General features: G+C 54.9%; 7 protein-coding genes across 7 annotated transcripts; 6 read left to right on the top strand and 1 right to left on the bottom strand.

The window, feature by feature from the left end:
• Positions 1-415: 415 nt before the first annotated feature.
• Positions 416-1,938, top strand: A1O3_08673 (uncharacterized protein; the record flags this gene model as incomplete). Its single annotated transcript, XM_007738770.1, has 2 exons — positions 416-846; positions 906-1,938. 2 exons carry the CDS (start codon positions 416-418, stop codon positions 1,936-1,938), a joined length of 1,464 nt encoding a protein of 487 aa, XP_007736960.1.
• A 1,368-nt stretch (positions 1,939-3,306) lies between these two features.
• Positions 3,307-5,468, top strand: A1O3_08672 (2,4-dichlorophenol 6-monooxygenase; the record flags this gene model as incomplete). Its single annotated transcript, XM_007738769.1, has 2 exons — positions 3,307-3,695; positions 3,875-5,468. 2 exons carry the CDS (start codon positions 3,307-3,309, stop codon positions 5,466-5,468), a joined length of 1,983 nt encoding a protein of 660 aa, XP_007736959.1.
• A 421-nt stretch (positions 5,469-5,889) lies between these two features.
• A1O3_08671 (uncharacterized protein) lies at positions 5,890-6,450 on the bottom strand (the record flags this gene model as incomplete). Its single annotated transcript, XM_007738768.1, has 1 exon — positions 5,890-6,450. One exon carries the CDS (start codon positions 6,448-6,450, stop codon positions 5,890-5,892), a length of 561 nt encoding a protein of 186 aa, XP_007736958.1.
• Positions 6,451-7,047: 597 nt separating this feature from the next.
• Positions 7,048-9,218, top strand: A1O3_08670 (uncharacterized protein; the record flags this gene model as incomplete). Its single annotated transcript, XM_007738767.1, has 4 exons — positions 7,048-7,967; positions 8,080-8,613; positions 8,770-8,933; positions 9,085-9,218. The coding sequence occupies 4 exons, from the start codon at positions 7,048-7,050 to the stop codon at positions 9,216-9,218; spliced, it is 1,752 nt and encodes a 583-aa protein (XP_007736957.1).
• A 2,659-nt stretch (positions 9,219-11,877) lies between these two features.
• Positions 11,878-12,894, top strand: A1O3_08669 (uncharacterized protein; the record flags this gene model as incomplete). Its single annotated transcript, XM_007738766.1, has 1 exon — positions 11,878-12,894. One exon carries the CDS (start codon positions 11,878-11,880, stop codon positions 12,892-12,894), a length of 1,017 nt encoding a protein of 338 aa, XP_007736956.1.
• Positions 12,895-13,689: 795 nt separating this feature from the next.
• A1O3_08668 (uncharacterized protein) lies at positions 13,690-15,847 on the top strand (the record flags this gene model as incomplete). Its single annotated transcript, XM_007738765.1, has 5 exons — positions 13,690-13,907; positions 13,966-14,018; positions 14,100-14,367; positions 14,495-15,243; positions 15,432-15,847. 5 exons carry the CDS (start codon positions 13,690-13,692, stop codon positions 15,845-15,847), a joined length of 1,704 nt encoding a protein of 567 aa, XP_007736955.1.
• A 1,397-nt stretch (positions 15,848-17,244) lies between these two features.
• Positions 17,245-20,974, top strand: A1O3_08667 (uncharacterized protein; the record flags this gene model as incomplete). The annotated part of the gene is made up of 2 exons (XM_007738764.1): positions 17,245-17,574; positions 17,705-20,974. The coding sequence occupies 2 exons, from the start codon at positions 17,245-17,247 to the stop codon at positions 20,972-20,974; spliced, it is 3,600 nt and encodes a 1,199-aa protein (XP_007736954.1).
• Between the last annotated feature and the right edge of the window lie 50 nt (positions 20,975-21,024).

Raw genomic sequence — 21,024 nt, 5'->3', positions numbered from 1 at the left:
GCCGCTCGCAACAGCTAATTGAAAGCATGCATCCAGTACATTCTGACCATTTTTGCTGGGAACAGGAAGAAGACCAAATGTAGAGACCCGAGACTCGAGACCTTAGCACTCACTTTCGTCCTCTCTAAATGTGAGGCTTCTTTTAGGTGACATGATACGGCCAAAGTGCTCGCTCTGCGACCGCTCGGGTAAAGACTGCATCTATCCAACCAAGCGGAAATCCCCTCTCCCGCGGAAAAGTTCGAGCGGCATTGAAAGAGAGAGGAAATCGAAACGCTCCAGGCAAGATATTCTGGATGAAAAGCTAGGTGAACAGATCATGCTGATAACTCACTCGGCGCTGGCTAAGCTAACTCGCCCTCACGCAATCTTAGACTGTCTCATGACGCTGATGACTAGGCGCAACTCGATACACATGCAGAACCACCACGAGAGCCCCCGAAGACCCTCGTTCGGATCAGCCTCCTCGGAGCAGTCCAGACACAACACCTCGTGGTCGTGGGCACGACCGAGCCTGAACCTCCACCGGAGAAGCTCAGACTCGCCGGTTGAGCTCGACTGGAGTCCTCCACTATCACACCTCGGTGCTGGTGCTGAGCAGCTTCCCGACCTCGACCTCGACCTCGATGACCTGTCATACCCACGCATGGCACTGCAGGACGATGCAGATCATTGGACCAACTTGGACCCAGCATTCGATCCGGTTCCTGCTTTCGCGGCTGTTTCTTCATTAGATGTAGAAGGACAAGGCCGGCCAGAGGATACACCTGCCGGCGGTCGTCTGAAGTCCAACGACACTGTCCCTGTCTTCTCGTTCTCTCAGCCAGCAAGCTTGATAGATCATCTGTATGGCAACCTCCTTTCCTTTTCCTTTTCCTTTCCAGATCCAGCTGATCGGGAAACAGGATCACCATCTTCTTTGCTGAAATCCATGGCCTCTTGCCGATTTTTGAACGTTCGCGCCTGGAGTCTTCTTTACAGTTGCAACTGCCAGGAGGGACCAATGACAATGACCAGGACAATCGCTACCACAATCTCAGCTTCGAGGCTGCTTTCGTGCTGAACGGCATGTTGTCTCTTGCTGCGAGGTTCTCCAATTCGCCTTTCTTTACCGGACAAATGGCTCGAGACCGGGGCGAGATTTTCGCCCAACAGGCCCGAGAACTATACGAAAAATTTGCCCTGGAAAAGAACAAGAACAACCTGACCCCCAACCTGACCTACCTCCAAGGGTGCATTCTACTGGCCTTTTACAGCATGACTTCGGTTCCCGAATCATTCGCCTGGTTGTTGACAGGCACCTGTATCCGCCTCGCATATGACCTCGAACTTCATCGAACGGATGCCGAGGCCATGGCGAGACAAAGCTTGGGACTGGAACCATGGACGTCGGCCGAAGACTGGGCGTCAAAAGAAGAGAGACGCCGAGCCTGGTGGTCAGTGTGGGAGCTGGACAGTTTTGTGTCGACCCTCTCGTGCCGGCCATATGCGATTGACCAGGGTCAAATGCACGTCTTCCTTCCAGCACCGGACACCAACTGGGGCTCGAAAACACCCATTGCCTCGGCCGCTTTCAATCCGGATATATCTGTCATGTGGAAGTGTCTCCAAGCCTGCGGTGGCTCCGTCTCCAACGAGCGAGCTTGGTTCCTCGTCGCCAAAGCTCTGATGCTCCAAGCTCACACCATGTTTCGGAACCCTACCGCTTCCGAGACCGCCATCGACGACTTGGAAACCGCTTTGAGCTGTTTACGTCTGGTTCTCCCGGAGGCGTTTGACCTGGATTCAGGAGTGACGGTGACCCGCTTTGACCAAGACAACGTCTCTGCGGTAAACTGGGTCATCCACACTCATATCCTCCTTCAAAGGTTTGTCCTGTCCCGACCTTCACCTCGACCTCCACATTGCAGACTAGACTGGACTGGTGAACGAGGCTGATATATCAAATCACCACTCTGGTGTCTGTAGTTCGCGAATGATGGCATATCTCATGCATGACAGAAATACCAAGCCCAACCCCAGGAACCAGGAGACGGGCTGCCCAACCTCAACCTCAACCTCGGCCGAGACCCATGTCCTCCGCAGCCAGAAATGGGCTAACAAGTGTCGGCAATGTACCAGCAGTGTGTGCAAAATAGTCCGGGCGTGGCCGGCAGAGTACGCCGCTGTGTGCTCGCCGTTCATTGTCGTATCTCTCATCGGCCCATCCGCCATGCATATCCGAAGAGATGTCGATGTCGATGTCGATGTCAATGTCGCGATTGAGAAGAAACCCATGGAGCAAGAGTTGTTGGAGCTTACCATCTCCCATATTGCCAAATATTGGAATCTTGGACTCCTCGTGTCAAGTAAGCCTCATGATGACATGACCCACTCCCAATCCCAATCCAAATCACTGCGAGTTGGCTTGGCCTATTATCATTATTGACCTGACCGTTTCCAGATGTTGCAAAAGCTGTGCGGACGCGGACAGCCAGATCTGATCAAGACTCCACCTTTGGACTGGGAACTTCTGATTTGGTCAAGCGGATCTCAACGATACTTCCATGATGGTATCATTGTCAAACTTGGGCACTAACTTTCTCTTGGTCTTGGTGCTCTTCTCTCTCTGACCATCATGTAATGTCCTATCCGTAAGGAGTGTCAAAGGTTGAAATGTTCCACGTTCCTTATTAAAGGGTTATGGGGAGGCCCAGACTGTATAAGTGTGCCTATACCAGCCTTCTGGTTAACCTAAGCCTGGGAATGCCTAATATTAGTGCCTTAGCCCAAGTTTGACAGGCCGTTGTCCTATCCGTAAGGAGGTTTCAGGGCCAGGGCCAGGGCCGGGGCCGGGGAAGCTTCGGGCAAGACGTCTTTTAGCAATGGCAATGATAATGACAATGGCCCAAGTCCTGGCTGTGGCTCGAGTGGGCATCATGCCGCCTGACTTCTTGGTCTTGGATCGGCCGTTGCGGACTTGGACTGCACGCCCCGGTGGTCTCAGCCGAGAAACCCAACCCGAAACCGAACGAAAACAGGAACTGCCCCCGGAGGCGGAGGCGAAGGTGGAGGGCCGCCCCGCATTTTGCACCGTGATACCGTGATACAGTATCCGTACCTAGTGGTGACGCCTCGGGTGGTTCTGCAAGGGATTGGGACGACGTAGGTGATAAAGACGGGACGAGACGGGTTGTACATCTTTCTGTATAGATATCTATATCTATATCTCCATCTATATATGGTCTTTGATCGTCTGCTCGCAGAGGTTGCGTTGCGCTGAGCTGCTCACCTTGGCCCCTATCCCCTATCTTATCCCTAGCAAACATGGCTCAAACCAGCACCAGCACCGCCACCGCTGCTGCCACCACTACCACCACCGTCACCACCGATGTCCTTATCGTCGGCGGTGGCGGCTGTGGCTTGACCCTCTCCTCCATGCTGGCAGACTACGGAGTCGATCATTATCTGGTCGAAAGACGGAGTGGCACGTCCAAGCTGCCCAAGGCTCACTACTTGAACCAAAGGGCCATGGAGGCCTTGCGCCAACATGGAATGGTGGACGAAATTCTGGAAAAGGGCGCGCCCTCGCGAAACTTCAGCCGCGCTCTGTGGAGGACCTCGCTGGGCGGGTCGGGCCCTCTGGATCGCAGAACCATTCATCAGCTCAATTCGTTCGGAGGCGATGACGGGTCTCCTACCTCTCAGATATACTTGTAAGTGGACAACCAACACATGATCCTCTCAAACATACTTGCAAGTGGACAAACACATGATGAATCAATGTTGGTCTGCTTTACATACATTATTGTTGGCCTGCTCAGCCAGACACATGACATGTATCAATGCCCGTCTGCTCTACATACATCACTGACTCTGACTTCTACCCCTTCAGTCGAGATGCCCCATTGAGATCCAACAATCTCCCGCAGATCCGCCTCGAGCCCATCCTCCGCCGGCTGGCAGAGAAAAGAAATCCAGGAAGGATCCTCTTCTCCCACAATGTCATCGATTTTACAGATGACGGTGATCGAGTGTCGGCCACGGTCAAGGATGAGGATGGCCATGAGATCATCTACAAGGCCAAGTACATGGTGGCAGCCGATGGTGGCAAGAGCATCGGCCCCAGAATTGGCGTTGTGATGGACGGGCCGACCGATATTGCCGACATGGTCTCGACGCACTTTAGTGCTGATCTGTCCGAGTACTGGGACGACAAATGGTTTGCCTGCCACTTCATCAACGGGGACGGCGGCACGGTGCTGGAGAGTGGCGCGGTGGTTCCCATGGGGCCGACCTGGGGCCGCAAGTCCCAAGAATGGGTGTGCCACTTTGGCTTCGACGTGGAGGACAAGCAGCGTTACGACGAGAGCAAGCTCATCCCACGCATCCGGAACCTCCTCAAAATCCCGGACCTGGACCTCAAGGTGCATACCATCAACCATTGGATCATCGAGCGCGTGCTGGCCAACAAGTTCCGCGAAGGGCGGATTTTCATCGCCGGCGACGCCGCCCATCGCCACCCGCCCACTACCGGGCTGGGCCTCAACACGGCCATTGAAGACGCCAACAACCTCTCATGGAAGCTGGCCTGGGTGCTCCAAGGAAAGGCCGACGCGGCCCTCCTGGACACGTATGACGCGGAACGACGGGCCGTCGGCAAACGAAACTGCGACTGGGGCCTCTTCACGTTCGTCAACACCACGGTGATCAACGCGGCCATCGGCTTGATCAAGGGCGACAAAGAGGGCAACAGGAAGAAGTTTGAAGCCTTGTTTGAGGACTCGGAATCCGGCCGCACCTTCTTGGCCCAGACAAAACGCATCACCGAGTCGCAAAACGTCGAGTTCTCCGCCCACGATTTGGAGCTGGGTTTCCGCTACGACACCGGCTTCCACATCCCCGACGGCACCGCGCCCCCGGAGACCGATCCCCTCGGCCAGACCTACATCCCGACCACGAGACCCGGTCACCGGCTTCCTCACGCCTGGCTGGAAGACCAAGATGGTCAGATCCTCTCCACCCACGATCTGGTGGCCAAGCATGGATATGGACGCTTCCTCGTCATCACCGACAATCAAGGAGATGCATGGCTCCAAGCTGCCGCAGAAGTGGCGAAGGCCCACGGCATTCCGATCGAGACCGCCCAAATCGGTCAGAACTCGCAGTATGTCGACCGCGATGATAACTGGGAGAAGAACCGGGGAATTGGGCCCGGCGGCGTCATTCTCGTCCGTCCAGACAACTTTGTCAGCTGGCGCTCGGTCGGCAAAACGAACCGCCAGGGCAAAGAGCTCGTCGATGCGGTGAACCAGTTATTTGCATTCACGAAACCAATCACGCTTACAAATGGACAAGTGAATGGTAATGGAACGAATGGAGCGAATGGCCTCGGCGCTAAGCATGAGACTGATGGCCATGGCGATGGAGATGGCACGCCTGCCGTGGGCTACAAGCTTGCTGAAATGGAGCCCACCCGACATGTATAGCTGCCTACCCAGCTCACCACTGGGCAAGTAGAGTGTGTTTTGGTGTGTGTTTTTGTGTCTGTGTCTGCGATTGCCGCGTGACTTGACCACTGTCTGCTGTCTGCTGTCTGTTGTCTGTTGTTCTCAGTCTAGATCTAGACCTAGTAGACAAACTAGTTACTGCTAAACCATTGATGGAAACGGAAAAACATTGAGTCCCAGCGACACGACGTCCTGTCTCACGACGGACACGGACACCGACGCAGAAAAGGAAAGGAAACATCGAGAGATCAAATCAGTACCATTTCTTTGTACCATTTGTACTATACTGACATTATACAGCACCCGCTGCTCAGACACAGTAGAGCGTCGGAAATGGAAATAATCCACATCCTCCCTCCACCCTCCTCGCTCTTCCCTCCATCCTCCACCCTCATCCCTCTCAGTGAACTGGTGGAAGGCTTCTTGGGCCAATGTTGGGCCTCTCCTTGATCGACTTGTCATCTTCCCTGGCCTGGAGTCTCCGAATGAGGTCTTCTGGATCGTAATCCACTCCGATCGGGTTCTCAGCAAAAGCGTTGCTTCTCATGAACTTGTCCGTCTCTTCCACCGAGTCGAAATTGTCCACCTGGGTTTCCAGCTGGTTGCCGTCCGGGTCTTCGTAGTACATGCTGGTGGTCGGCCCGTGGTTCACACACCACACAGGCAGCATTCCCAGTTCTTTGCGCTGCCGGTACGCTAAGGCCAAGTCGTCCAAAGTGTCGAAGGTGAAGGCGATATGCTCGAGCCCGGCGGTATTTCGCACCTTGTTGGCCGTCTCGGGGAGTTGCAAGATGGCGATTCGGTGATGTTCCTCATCGTAGGTGATGAATGCAAGGTACTCATTTTCATAGGCAACCTTTCCGCCGAGAAACTGCACGTAGAAGTCCACCATGGCCCGGTAATTGTTGGTCCTGAGTACGACATGGGCCAATGCAGTAGGACTCTTGACTTGGGGCGACATGGTACTGTCTACAAAATCGTGGTTGAAAAGGAGAATGGACAGAATCGGGTTTGAAAAGGAAACCAGACAGAATCGTATCGTAGGTCGGGGTTGGGGGGCCGGTTGAGATGAGACAATTGCCAGCGTGCCTCTTGTAGAGACAGAGATGACACGAGAGCTAGGGCCAACCCTGTCTGATTAATGACCAACACGTAGGGTCGCTTCCTCTCCGCAGTCTCCTACATACCGTCTTCTGGGAATAAACCAACCCAGGAGTCAGTCATCAGCGGGCCGGCGTGATACTGGCAACGGAGCGGAGGAGAGTCGGTGTTTGGGCGGCGCTCCGTTTCACTTTCCCGTCTGTCCAATATCCATCCCTGGTGCCGGTGCCGGTCATCTGTATTTTGCTGGGCTTGGGCTTGTGACATTGTCAAACATGTCCGGCCCATCTTCTCACCGTAGGGTTGGTCTAAACCCCCTGCATAGAAGATACTACATATAAAGCTACATAGACACAGGCAAGACAGCGTCTTAGCCATTGCCTTTTTGCTGGCTTATTCCTTCCAGTATCCAGCGTCGATCTCTTCACCCCACACACTATTCTGACCACAAGCAATTATGACCATCAATAACAATGAGACAGAGACAGCCAGCTCCGGCTTGCATACCAACGGAACCAATGGTATAGCTAACGGATTCAAAGTAACAGAACATGAAACCCCTTTGCCATCAACACACCCCAAATGGGTGCCCCTGAAGAAGGAACCATTGTACAGGCCCAGAAAACTCCGAGTGGTTTGCATTGGCGCCGGCTATGCTGGTCTCACTCTGGCATACAAGTATAAACACAAGATGAAGCTGGACAGTTTCATTGACTTCCAGATCTATGAAAAGAATCATGACGTGGGCGGAACCTGGCTGGAGAACCGATACCCTGGCGTCGCCTGTGATGTTCCCGCCCATGTCTACACCTTCTCCTGGGAGCCCAATCCCGACTGGTCACGCTACTATGCGTCAGGCCCCGAGATCTGGGAATATATCAAGAAGACGACGACGAAATACCATCTCGATGACTATGTCCAGTTTAACACCCGGGTCATCGAGACCATTTGGGACGAAGACTCGGCCACATGGAAGATCAAAGTCGAACACGACGGACAAGTGTCCAATACCGAGGCCGATGTCGTGGTCAACGCGGCCGGCATTCTGAACAAGTGGCGATGGCCCAATATCGCCGGGCTCCGCGACTTCAAAGGCACCTTGCTACACAGCGCCGCCTGGGACGCCACCGCCGACTGGAAAGGCCGCCGGGTCGGCGTGATCGGCAATGGCTCATCGGCCATCCAGATTGTGCCCAGCATCCAGCCGGAGGTCAGCCATCTGGTCAACTACATCCGCTCACCGACGTGGATCTCGACGAACTTCAACCTCGATTTCGCCCCACAAGGCAAAGGCTTTGTCTTCTCGGAAGAACAAAAGCAGAGGTTCCGAGATCATCCTGAAGAGTTGACCAAATATAGAAGAGCTATAGAGCACGAGTAGGCCACCACCTGAACCTGAGCCTGATTCCAATCCCAAACCCAATGAGTGCATCCTCTCCGAGACAATATGACTACCTATGGCCTATGCTAACCTAGCCTGACCGATCAGCTTCAATCACAACTTCCCCACCTTCCTGAAGGATTCGAAAGAGCAGGAAATGGTCACCACGGCATTCAGAGAGATCATGGCCGAGCGTCTTGGTCATGATCCCGAGCTAGTCGAGAAGCTCATCCCGAGCTGGCAAGTCGGTTGCCGCCGTCTTACCCCCGGCGAGGGCTACTTGGAAGCTCTTACGGCGAAGAATAGCGAAGCTTGCTTCGACCGCATCGTCCGGGTCACGCCGTCCGGGATCGAAACCGAGGCCGGTGAGACCCAGTTGGACATGATCGTCTGCGCCACCGGATTCGACGTCTCCTTCCACCCATTCTGGAGGCTCGTCGGCCGCGACGGCCGCACGCTGGAAAAGGAATGGGAGGATGTGCCCCGGGCATATTTTGGCATCTGCGCGCCTGGCATGCCCAATTACTTCATCTTCAATGGTCCCAACTGTCCAGTCGGGCATGGGTCTCTTCTGGCCGTCATCGACTGGACGGCCGAATATATTCTACGGTGGTGCAGCAAGATCGCCACCCATGATATCAGGTAAGGGAGAAGGGAGCCCAGCCTCGCATGATCTGGATGCATCATTCATCATCCATTATCTATCATCCACCATTCATTTCATCATCCATTATCTTTCCATCTATGAACCATCCGATTCTCAAATCTCCTCTCTGACTGACACGGCACACGGCGCAGTTCCATCCTTGTAAAAGACGACGTCCTCGAAGAATTTAATCTCTATGCCCAAGAGTTCTTGAAGGGCACCGTCTGGGCAAGTGGCTGCCGCAGCTGGTATAAAAACAACAAGGTCGACGGGCCCGTCACCGCCATGTACGCCGGCAGCGTCATCCACTACAAAGGTAAGTCTCAAGTCTTTGACCAAACCGAACTCAAGAAAGGCGAAGGAGGCGAACAGACCGCTGGCATGATTATGTTATGCTTCGACTCAGCTGTCTAGAGCAATCAGCCCTGACCTGTGACCTGACTGAGCTGACCTCTTTTTGCTTACAGAATGTCTGGAGAAGGATCGAGGCGAAGACTTTGACATCAGATACAGGAGCCCCAACAGATTCCGATTTCTGGGAAATGGTCAAACTGAACGGGAAGAAAGAGGCGACGACTTGGGTTTCTACTTGGAGGTCTGATTTCGTGCCTAAGCCTAGGACAGGCGGGTGTACTGTAGGCTGTACTGTGTACGTTGCAACACCTTTCAATATTGCCTCGCCTCTACATGCAATAGCGAAGTGCCTTGCCTACCTTGCCTACCTTGCCTACCCTACCTATCCAACTGAATGATCACGTCAAGACGCCTTCGCTTCGGTGTAGATGCACGGAGAACCGGAATGCCGCTGGTGCCCGGTGTCTGGGGCTTATGGGTTGGTGGTGGGTGGTACAGTAGCACCAGTGGTAGCTACATACTATAAATGACATCACGCCTTGGGATTGGGGATGACGCCGAAGCGGGAGCCCCGGCGGGGATGTAGAGGCTGAAGCCTAAGGCCCAGGGGCAAAGGAGCTAGGGCTAAATCCTTAGGCCTCCTAAGCCCCTAAGCCCAAGCCTAAGCCTGGGGGAGTTGCGGGGCTTAGGGGATTAGAAGATCCTAAGGCTCCCTAGGCCTCTTAGCCCTTAAGCCTTATGCTGCGGGGTTGCGGGGTTGCGGGACAGCCGAGGAGTAGGAGGTGGCTTAAGGAAGGCAGTGGTTAGCCGGGTTAGTCCCTCTCTCCGCATCGTCCATCAACACCTCTCATCTTTATCCCACTGCGTCTCACCTCTAACCCGTCCCACGGCAGCCTTGGTGCCGGCCCCGTAAGTGTGAAGTCCATGAAGTCCATGAACTCCTACCATGTCACAGGCCAGCCTGAGGGCGATCAAGACATGCAGCCAATGTGATAAAACTTTCATCAAGGGCGAGCACTTGAGACGGCACGAGCGCACACATAACAATGAGAAACCTTTCAAGTGCACCACTTGTGGAAGAAAATTCAGCAGGAAGTACGTCTCATGTTGACCCTGAGATGGAAACCTACAGGTAAACTGACCACCGGGCGCGTTAGCGACACACTACAACGCCATCATAGAACTCATCGCACACTGCATGATGCACCTGCACCTGCACCTGCACCTTCGCCCGCGCCTGCCCCTACTTCCACTTCCACCTACAACGCCGGAGAATCGCCATGGTGTGAGAACACCAGCGTGAACCAGTGGGATGGTCATGGTCGCATTGAGGCAGAACCGCTCACGCAGGGCGATGGAGATGTCGATACTACATCTGGGATCCCTGCTCCAACCCACTCCCATTTCGTGCAGTCGTACAAGGAGCCAGGGCTAGCATCTCACCAGTTTCCAATGTTAAACATCAATGGTACTTCGAGTGGCACAACTTCCTCGTTCCACCAGGGGGTTGGTTCACTGACTCAAATAGGGCTCGGGCCTCAATACCCTCCGCAGACAGATGTCTCTGCCTCTGTGGAAGCCCCGACGTTTGACTTCGCCGAGAGCCAAAATGTGCCAGGGCTGCATGTTCCGTGGGGCTCACAGCCCACAGAGTCGCAGTTCCCTTCGTGGATGGCAGACGATGCATTTGATGTCAACGCCATCAACTCCTGGATGGGCTCGATCCTGGAACCCCAACAACCCGGTGTGAACGATGGCAATCCCTTGGCCACCGCGGCCCCTGTTCCTTCTCCTTCTCCTTCTCTCTCACGCGCGGCTGAGTTCCACGCTCAAAGGCATAGCCGACAGGAGTCGGTAGCCGCTTGTCGCACGAGCGTCGCAACAATCCCCCCTGCGAGGATCAGAACACCTCGTAGTATCATCTCAGACTCGTGTTTTACTCGCGATGATCGGTCGGGGAATCTGGTTGAGCGGTCCAGTCTCCCAGTATTCTCAGCCCACCACAATCCAGCCGACCGATTGGAAACAGAAAATGCTCACCCGGCGGATACTGAAGTTGATGAAGCTTACCGAATCCGTCTGGCTAGGCAGGTGAGATCCAAGTGGTCGGAGGAGCTGCTTCCATCGACCGACTTTCTGGCAAGTGTATCCATCCCATCCCCCCTTCCGACGCCAGAAGCAGTGATTGATTGTTCATTCCGGCCAGAATCTCTGTGTGCAACTATATTTCTCAAGATTCAACGACACCTTCCCCATCATCCACCGAGCCACATTTCGGCCCTCCCACGAGAATTACATTCTTTTGCTCTGTGTATGTTCTTTGGGCAGCCTTTTTCTCGGGGAGGAAGAGTCCAAGCTGCAGGGGAGGAAGATATTCGAGAGACTCAACAAGATTGTCCTAGCCTCGGTATGTCGTGTATCCCAACATATGGACGGGACATGCACTAAATGTCAGAAGTGGGAGAAGCTGGTGGGTATAAGCAAGGTAGAAAAAACAGCCCTCGTCCAGGGCGGTGTACTGGCTCAGACATACGCTCTTCTGTCCGGAGTAGGTCGATTTCTTCTATATATTTGACATGCATGAAACACCGCTAGATTGCTGACATGAATCAAGGTACCGGAACATTTTGCCATCTCAGAGGCCTTTCATGGATTAGTCCTCTATGTGAGAGAGCTTCGCCATCCTGTCAGAGAGATGACTTGTGAGTCTAACCTGGTTGAACTTTAGTGGGCCAGAAGTGCCCGGATGTTTGAACAGGAACCGGACAAGTTCAACGTCGAGAGCCTGGCGCGACTGTCTCCTGACCAGCTAGAGAGGACCTGGAAGTTGTGGGCAAGGAGAGAGGCAATGAAACGGTCGGTTCGACCCCGAACATGGATGGGGCTCCTATCTGATGAGCGCTAACATGAAATATGGCCACAGAGCTGCGCTAAGCTTGACGATTCATGATGCCGAGCTCTCTTGCCTATCCCATCACGAATCAAGCATTCGGTCGGGATCAAACTGTCTCCACCTCGCAGCCCAGTCGGAGGTCTATTCTGCCACAGACGCCCAAGGGTGGCTGCAGGAGCTCCAGAAGCATAAGCCGGTCCGGACTACCTATCGAGATTTGCAACAGCGACTTCAGCGGCAGGAGCTGCTTGTGATGCCAGGCATGAGTTCTTACTCCTTATACATCGCCCTGGTGGAAATTAGCTCTGCCGCTTGCGATGAAAGGGCGACGGGCACTCTCTATGGCCCAGCTGCCTTCGGTCGCTTCTCCAGCCTGCTCACCTGCTGGTATCAGAGTTACAAGCAAATCGCCACCGCCGGAGAGGGGGATCGCTTTTGCTTGATGATTTATTGGCATGCCATCTTCATTTACATATCTGTTGACATCGGTAAACTGGAACATGCAGTCGGCAGGGATGCTGCCATATCCGGCGACCCGGATTCTAATTTGACATCTGTGGAATACGCGAGAGAGTGGTCGACGACGAAGGCGGCCGAACGGGCCGTCGCCCACGCCTTTCTCATTCAGAAGCAGCTCGGCGCCAGACGATTGGATCAAGAACCAGCCATCCACGTGCCGAGAGCGGTCTTCCAGGCCGCGTTGGTCCTTTACTGCTATACGCAGTTCTGGAGTGGCTTAGATGCGACGAATGCGACAAGCAAGGAGGGGGACACAGCCTCAGGGGGACTCGACTTTCCCGAGATCGAGCTTTTGGGATACAATCCCTCGGCCATCCTCTTTGAGCTTCACGGGTTCCGACCACACAGAGGTGCCCCTTACGCCACAGCTGTGTTGTGCGCCATGTATGACCTTCTCCAGAGGGTTGGCCATTGGGACATTGCTAGGGAGTTTTCTCGAACCCTAGGGTCGCTCTTATCGGCAAGTCGGGGATTGCATTTGCATTCAGAGCGAACAGACAGCATTCTTTAGTAGCGATTACCTAGCCTTAGGACGCAGTTGGTTCGATCCGTCCTCATGACAGACCGGCAGAATCAGCTCTGGTATCTGGTATCTGATATCTCGTGCCACTGAGTGAATGATGGCGACGATATGAATTGGAATTCCCCCATCAGGACACCAGCGCAGCTTGGCCTTGGTCAGGATATCGGCCAGGTTGTATCTATGCCCTCACGTCGCCAGGCCTAATAGCTCAGCTGCCGTTGAAATCGAAGCTGACCCAGCCACAGATGAGCGCCATTGAGCTCTCAGCCTGAGACTTAGCTAGCTTTAGCTTTAGCATAAGGCTCCTGAGGCCTCTCTCGCTCTCTCTCTAAACCGGGGTATGGCCTCGTTAGCCCAGAGTCCCCAGCCGCCCCGCAATCCCCGCGCATGGGATGGGGATGCCTCAGAGCCCCAGAGCCCCAGAGTCGGAATCTGGGGATCATGATGTCCTGCCGCGATCCACGCTCTCGTCAGAAACATTGCGAGACGATTGGTCCGATAAGCTACCGGTGGCTTGCATTGAGGACGCGGTGTAGCAGCTCAACCCGTCGGAGCGGTCATTATTTGAAGAGGGAGTGAACGAACCGGGGGAGGCCCCTGAGCCTTCGCCCCGTCCAGGTCCAGGGGCTAAGGCCAGCCGAGGGATCAGAATCAGCCAAGTCAGAGAGTCTATATAAAGATCCTAAGACCATCCTCGACCTGAGGTTGATCTTTGCGTGTTGGCGAAGGTCGACACACTGCCACTTTTCGAATCTGTGTCTTGGCCCTGTCACTGTCGACATCATGGGGTTTGGTGTTTTAGATGTCAGATCCAGCGAACATGTTCCGGGGACAGTCTTTCTCAACGAGGCTGGACGCATCAATCTCGAGCTGTCACTTGAAGTCACTGCTACTGCTGCAAATGGCCCATCGGCGACGACGACCTTGAAGCACGACAAGAACATTGTTCTGGTCCCGCAGCCTTCGAATTCTCCCGACGACCCCTTGATGTGGTCGAAATGGTTTGTCTCCTCGCCACACACCGTCTTTTGAACCCGAACCACTGACATGGCCTGATAGGAGGAAGCTCCTGTTCCTGGTGGCGTTTGCTTATGGATGCGGTTGCGTGGGAGGTAGGCCGTCGCTCTTCTTCCCTTGTCGTGTGGCCGGCAGCTTCAACTTGATGAACCATGCTGACAAGAATACGAATCCAGCGGATGGGCCCATTCTCGCTGCCGCCGCTGTGCAGCTGGCAACTGAATGGGAGGCGAGCCTGTCGACATTCATCTCGCAATACAACGGAGTCCTTTTGGGATGTGTGGCAGTATCATCCCTCTTGGGCAACTCGCTGGCGGTGAAATACGGGAAGCGCCCGGTTTACCTGGTGACCACGGTCTTCCTTGTGGCCGGTTCTTTCTGGGGAGCCGCGGCTAAATCGCTGGGATCATTGACAGCATCTCGGGCCCTGGTTGGCCTTGGAGTGTAAGCGGTCGAGTCGACACCCTTTCCCCCTCTATCCATTGTGTTTTCTGTGTTGTGTGTTGTCTCTTGCATTCTCAGAACGCAGCCCTGAGTTGATTGTGACTGTGACTGACCTGATCGGGTCCAGAGGTCCTTGGGAGGCTCTCATCCCCGCCAGCATTGCAGACCTCTGGTTTGTGCACCAGCGCGGATTCCGGCTCGGCATCTTCAACCTTGCGATATTTGGCGGCATCAACATTGCGGCCCCGATTTCCGGGGTGATTATCGAAAGGTATGGCTGGCGAAAGTGTATGTACGGCATCAGCGGCGCGCACCTCCTCCAGCTCATCCTCGCCTTCTTCTTCATGCCGGAGACGGCATACCACCGAGCCCAAACCCTCAACCTCGACACCGCGTCCAGCGATGACCTCTCCATCCCGATCCCGATCCCGGCCAAAGACCCAGGTGCACATCATGTCGAGCAGACCGAGACCAAGGCTGCCGTGACGCAAGGTAGAGATAGAGATAGGGATGGCTATGGCTCTAGCTATGTGCCGGATACAAAGGTCTTCCCGACTCTCAAGCAACTCTCGCCATGGTCGGGCTACTACCACCCAGTGAGCCTTTACAAAATCACCCTCCGCCCGGCCCGGCTACTACTGTCGCCCATAGTGTCATGGTGCACCATCGTCTTCACCACCTGTGTTGCATGGCTGGTTTTGATCGCCGTCACCATCTCCCAGATCTTCTCAGCGCCCCCTTACAGCTTTGGGGTTGAACAGGTCGGCGCCACCAACGTTTCCTCGTTCGTCGCGTCTGTGGTCGGGGTCATTGTGGCCCAGCCCTTGTTGGATGGGTTGGCAGTGTACATGTCGAAGAAGAACAAGGGCATTTACGGTGAGTACAGTACTCGGTACATGGGGTGGACATGCCATCTCACCTTTTCATCTCATTTCTTTTCATACCTAGTGTTGATCTCTTCTCATCCCTATATTGATCTCTTTATATACCTGGAGTCATCTCTTCTCATACCTGGTCATCTCTTCTCATACCGAGCGATACTGACTCTTCTCACACACCCGCAGAACCGGAGTTCCGTCTTCCACTCGTCCTGTCCTATCTGTTATTCTCGGCGGTCGGGTTTTTCGCCTGGGGTCAATCTGTTCACGCATTGGATCCATGGCCCGTGCCGGTGATTGTTGGGCTGGGCCTGATCAGCTTCGGCGTCCAATTGACCACCACCGCCGTGGCCGCGTACCTGGTCGACTCTCATCGGGAGCTTTCGGGGGAAGCATTCGCTCTGCTGGGCTTTGTTACCAAAGTCTTTTGCATGGGCCTGACTTTCTACATCACCGATTGGCTTGTCACCGCCGGCATCAGGAATTGCTTCTTCACATTGGGCGGCATCACCGCGGCCTTGGGCATCTCGGCTTTGCCCATGTATGTCTGGGGCAAGCGTCTTCGAGGCTGGTACCATCGCAAATTGGCCTTTCATCACTAAAGTTGGAGGCGGGGCGCGTACGGGGGGAGAGATGAGATGTGAGATGTCTATATGATACTATCGGGTTTGGAAGATAGGGATACCCGGCCCTATATATATGTTTTACATGGATCTTCCGGCCTTGGTGACAGGCGGAGTGCAAAGAAGAAAACAGAAACAAGGGGACAAGAGAGAAGTCGATGTGCGGCTGATACGAATAGTCGGTGGACGGAAGACGGTGGACGATGGACGGTAGACGCGGTCGTTTCATACCTACCACCTACCACCTACCTCAGCTGGGAGATAAGTGAAGCATGCTGTAGCCCTGATCGAAACATAAAACATACAGATATACGGTGACTATAACTAGATCCCATGATCTTACCGTTTCTTTGTCCTTTTCCTTGTCCTTGCCCTTTGCTAATCAAACTTAGGCACTAACTTGGGTATTCTCGGTCTTGTTCTGTAATCAGAAGGCTGGTATAGGCATGCCTACATAGTCTGGGCTCCCCCCACACCCTTTTGGTAGCGAGCATGGAACATTTCAACCTTTCACAACATCCTGGGGGAGGGGAGGTTGCGGGCTTACTGTAGATTAAAGACGCTCCCCTCCCCGCATACTGCTACTGCTGGCTAGTTAGCTAGCTACTATTACTACCATGGATTACTGTAATCGTCAGCGCAGCACAGCACAAGTACATACAGCTTTGGGTGGCTGGTTAGTACATACGTATGTAGCACCCAAGTTCTGGGGTTCGGGGTTCGGGATTCCGAGTTGAAACACCGTCCCCGTCCTCGCCCCCGCCCCTGCCCCTCTAGTCTATAGTCTGCAATTCTCCGGTCCGGCCTGGCCTGGCTGGCGGCGAAGATGGAAGATGGAAGATAGATGCAACAGCAAGAGCAAGAGCGAAAATAAAAGCAGAGCAACAGGGTTAGGGTTAAGGTTAGGGTTATCAATCCTCTCTTCTTTGACATCAGCGAGGGGAGCAGTGGCGGGCGGTTATAAGCCTTAGGCATGTTTTTTTTTTCTCTTCTTCCCGGCCGCCCATAGTATCTCCAGGTGATGGGATGGTGAAAATGATGGAAATATACACGGGTGTCCACTCACCCCTCTAGGAGAGCCCTTGAGGTACCCCGACCTCGACCCCGTGTCCGGGAAACATGAGGTCCTTTCTGAATCTAAAGAACTCCGCTGCCCCCTGCCCACTGCCCGCTTCTCGGCCTTCAACCTATGGTAAGTCAGCCCCCGAGCGGCCGGAGGAATGGTCGCTATGAAACCTGGCTGCCCGAAGGCGAAAGCGAAAGCATTCCAGTGAGTTAGTTATATTAGTTGCGAGGGGGCGTGGGCATGGGCAATCACCTGACACTATGTACACTTGTACTTGTCCACCAACCCTCAGGCTCTGTTTCCGTTAGCCATGGCCCAATCTGAATCTGACGAGCCCGTCCCTGTCCCTATCCCTACGACTACCCCTATCTACGGCCGAAGGCTCGTGGCCAGCATCATCGATGCGCGTGCCATTGAACATCCTACCCAAGTATTCGCTTCTGTGCCGCGAACGTCCAACCCGGCCGAGGGATTCGATGATATCAGCTATGGCCAGTTTGCCAATGCAATCAACCGGTGCTCGTGGTGGATCGAGGAGAATCTGGGCCGAGGGGTCAACTTTGAGACCCTGGTCTATCTGGGCCCCAATGACCTCCGCTTCTCCATCATCACCATGGCCGCAGTGAAGACGGGCTACAAGGTAGGATAAAGGGGCTTAGGCCACTACTGCTACTGCTGTCACTCCCTTGTTGTCATAAGGTCCCAATGCCAATGCCAATGCCAATGATGCTGATGCTGATGCTGATGCTAATGCTAAACCATGTGCCCAGGCCATGTTCCTTTCCCCTCGCAACAGCCTGGCGGGACATCTGTCCCTTCTTGCTGCAGGAGAATGCCGCCGACTCCTGACGGCACGAGAGGCGCCCCGGGTCGTCGAGGAGCTATGCAGTCACCGACCGATGCAGAGGCTGGTCGTGCCCGACCTGGAAAGCCTGTTGTCAGGGACCGGAACCGCACCTCTTTACCCCTACACGCGAACATTTGCCCAGGCTCAGCATGACCCCTTTGTCGCCCTTCACACATCGGGATCAACGGACCTGCCCAAGCTGATCACCATTACTCACGGGACGATTGCGGCCATCGACGCTCTTCAGCGGCTCCCCTTCGAAGGCTCTCCACCGACCGTGCTGACCTTGTTTCAAGGGAAGCGTGTCTTCGTGCCTTTCCCGTCTTTCCACGCCGCTGGCCTCTACATCAGTCTGCCGCTGGCGGTGTTTTGCGACTTCCAAGTCGTGGTTCCACCCTCGACCGTGCCCCTGACGGCCGAGGTGGCCGACGCAGTGCATGTCCATGGAAACGTCCAAGGAACCATTCTCCCCGCGTCGGTGCTGACGGATATCACCAACACGCCGACCGCGTTGGACCATCTCCGGGCCCTGGACTTCGTGGGGTTTGGCGGCTCTCCGCTGCCGAAACAGGTCGGTGATGCGGTCAAGGCCGTTTCCAGGCCGCTCAACTGGCTCGGCGCCACCGAGCTCTGCTTCACTCCCGCAGAGGTCATTGCGCCGGATGATTGGGAGTATATGAAATTCAGTCCAATTATGGGTGCCGAGTTTCGGCCCTGCGGCGGTGGTGGCGATAGTGGCGGTAGTGGTGGTGGTGATGATGGTGGTGATGATGGTGGTGATGATGGTGGTGATGATGGTGGTGATGGTAACGATGATCTGTACGAACTCGTGATTGTTCGCGACACCAAGCTGGAGCCATACCAAGGAATCTTCCAGACTTTCCCCCACTTACAGGAGTATTCCATGAAGGACCTATACTCCAAACATCCTTCGACCCCGGGCCTGTGGCGATATCAGGGCCGAGCAGACGACATGATCGTGTTGGCCAACGGCGAGAAATTCAACCCGGTCCCCATGGAACAAATCATTGAATCCGACCCACATGTCAGATCTGCCCTGGTTCTGGGCAACCAACGCTTCCAGCCTGCATTGTTGATCGAACCCACGACCACGACCACGACCACGACCACGGCGCATGGAGATGGAGGAGATAGGGATTTCTCGAAACCATTGGAGTCGGAGTCGGACTGGGTGGCCAAGGTGCTGGAACGGGCTAATGAGACCAGCGTTGCTCATGGCAAGATATCCAAGGATCTCGTCATCTTCACCTCGCCAGAGAAGCCGATGCTGCGCGCCGGCAAAGGCACTGTTCAGCGCAAGCTGACCCTCCAGCTGTATCGGCAAGAAATTGATGAGCTGTACAGATCAGCAGACGTAGACCACGCCGGGTCCGCACAAGCAACCGACAACGACAACGACACTCTCACTCTTCGTCTGGACTCGGTGGACGACCTATGTTCATCACTCAAGGCACTGTTCAACAAAACCACCGGCATCGACCTCGACCTCGACCTCGACCTCAAGGATAAGGATAAGTATAAGGATACCAATGCCAATGCCAATGCCAACAGTGATCTTGATCTTTTTGGCCTGGGAATGGATTCCCTGCAAGTCATGAACATGGTCCGGACGCTCAACCGCGCTCAGTCAAGAATCACATTCACTCCAAAGACAATCTACGCCAATCCCACCATCAGGAAGCTAGCCCATGTCGTCCATTCAGCCGGTGGGCATGGCCCATCGCCATCCCCATCCGGATTCCTGCCACCAACGCCAGCCCACAACCGAGACAGAGTACTTGAGATGCAAAGGCTTTTTGCCTCGACCTCTCTCGACCTTCCGATCAGTGCAAGACCACCGTCACCGTCACCGTTTCCCTTTTCGTTTTCAAGAGGGAGGGGAACCAAAAACAAGATGAAAGTCATCTTGACCGGCTCGACCGGGTCGTTGGGGACGTATCTGCTCATGGAGCTCATCCACGACTCCAGTGTGGAGAAGGTATATTGTCTCAACCGATCGTCGGACGCCGAGCAACGACAGAAGACCATCATTGCGCAGAAAGGGCTCGGACCCGCAGCGACTGAGAAGCTCCTGGCGGAGAAGGTGGAATTTCTGCAATGTGATTTGTCCAAGACGCATCTCGGGCTGAGTGTGTCCCGGTACTGTGAATTGCTGGCGGAGGTGACTCACGTCGTACACAATGCGTGGGAGGTCGACTTCAATCTGCGGCTGGAATCGTTCGCCACGACCCATGTTCGAGGCGTGCGGCGGCTGGTGGATTTCTCGGCCCATTCCCTGCGCGGCGCGTGCATCTTCTTCATCTCCAGCAGGGGGGCGGTTGCTCGGTGGAACGCCAAGTACGTCGGCGCCGTGCCCGAGTCGGTCGTTGGCGACTGGGACGTGGCCGAATCCATCGGCTATGCCGAGTCCAAGTACGTGGCGGAGCGCATCCTCCACGAAGCGCGCAGAGTGGCCGGGGTCCCGTCGGCCATCTGCCGGCTAGGTCAGATCGCCGGGCCGGTCGGGAAGGTCGGAGTTGGGTTGTGGAATCAACAAGAATGGCTGCCGTCGTTGATCGCCAGCTCCAAATATCTCGGCAAGCTGCCCGCGTCACTGGGGGCCTTGGATCTGGTCGATTGGATTCCCGTCGACATCATGGCTCGCATCATCGTCGACTTGGTGCAACGCTGCCGCCCGGGCCAACATGAGATTGCGCCTTGTGTTCAGGATGAGGAGGGAGTTCAGGATCAGGCGACCACCTGTCAAAAGAGCACCACCTGTCAGGAGAAAGGGAGCACCACCTGCCAAGGGAAAGGTGGTGGGAGCTATGCATGTTCATGTGCTGCCGCAGACGTCTTCCACGCGGTGAACCCTTGTCCCGTTTCGTGGAAGATTCTCCAGCCCACCATCCAAGCGTGTGTCGAATCCTCGCTGGAGATTGTGCCGTATGGGGAATGGCTCAGTGCCCTCCGCTCCAGCTGTCAGGATCGGGAGGGAAACATGGACATGGCGATAGAGGACATTGGGCGAAACCCAGCAGTCAAACTCCTCGACTTTTTCGACCAGCTCCAGCACGCTGCGCCTCAGCCTCGTCTGCAGACCGGTCAGACGGTGCGGAAGAGTGAAACGCTGGCCGGGCTGGGGCCGGTCACGCCGGCGTGGATGGAAACGTGGATGGAGCAGTGGAAATGAGATACAGATTGGTCGGTTCTAACCAACTTCTAGGTACTAGGTACAATTCT

The sequence above is a fragment of the Capronia epimyces genome (assembly GCF_000585565.1).
Source record: "Capronia epimyces CBS 606.96 chromosome Unknown aczIQ-supercont1.8, whole genome shotgun sequence".
In the NCBI taxonomy this organism is placed as follows: domain Eukaryota; kingdom Fungi; phylum Ascomycota; class Eurotiomycetes; order Chaetothyriales; family Herpotrichiellaceae; genus Capronia; species Capronia epimyces.
The sequence above is the reverse complement of the archived record's forward strand: the minus strand, read 5'-3'. Positions and strand labels throughout refer to the sequence as shown.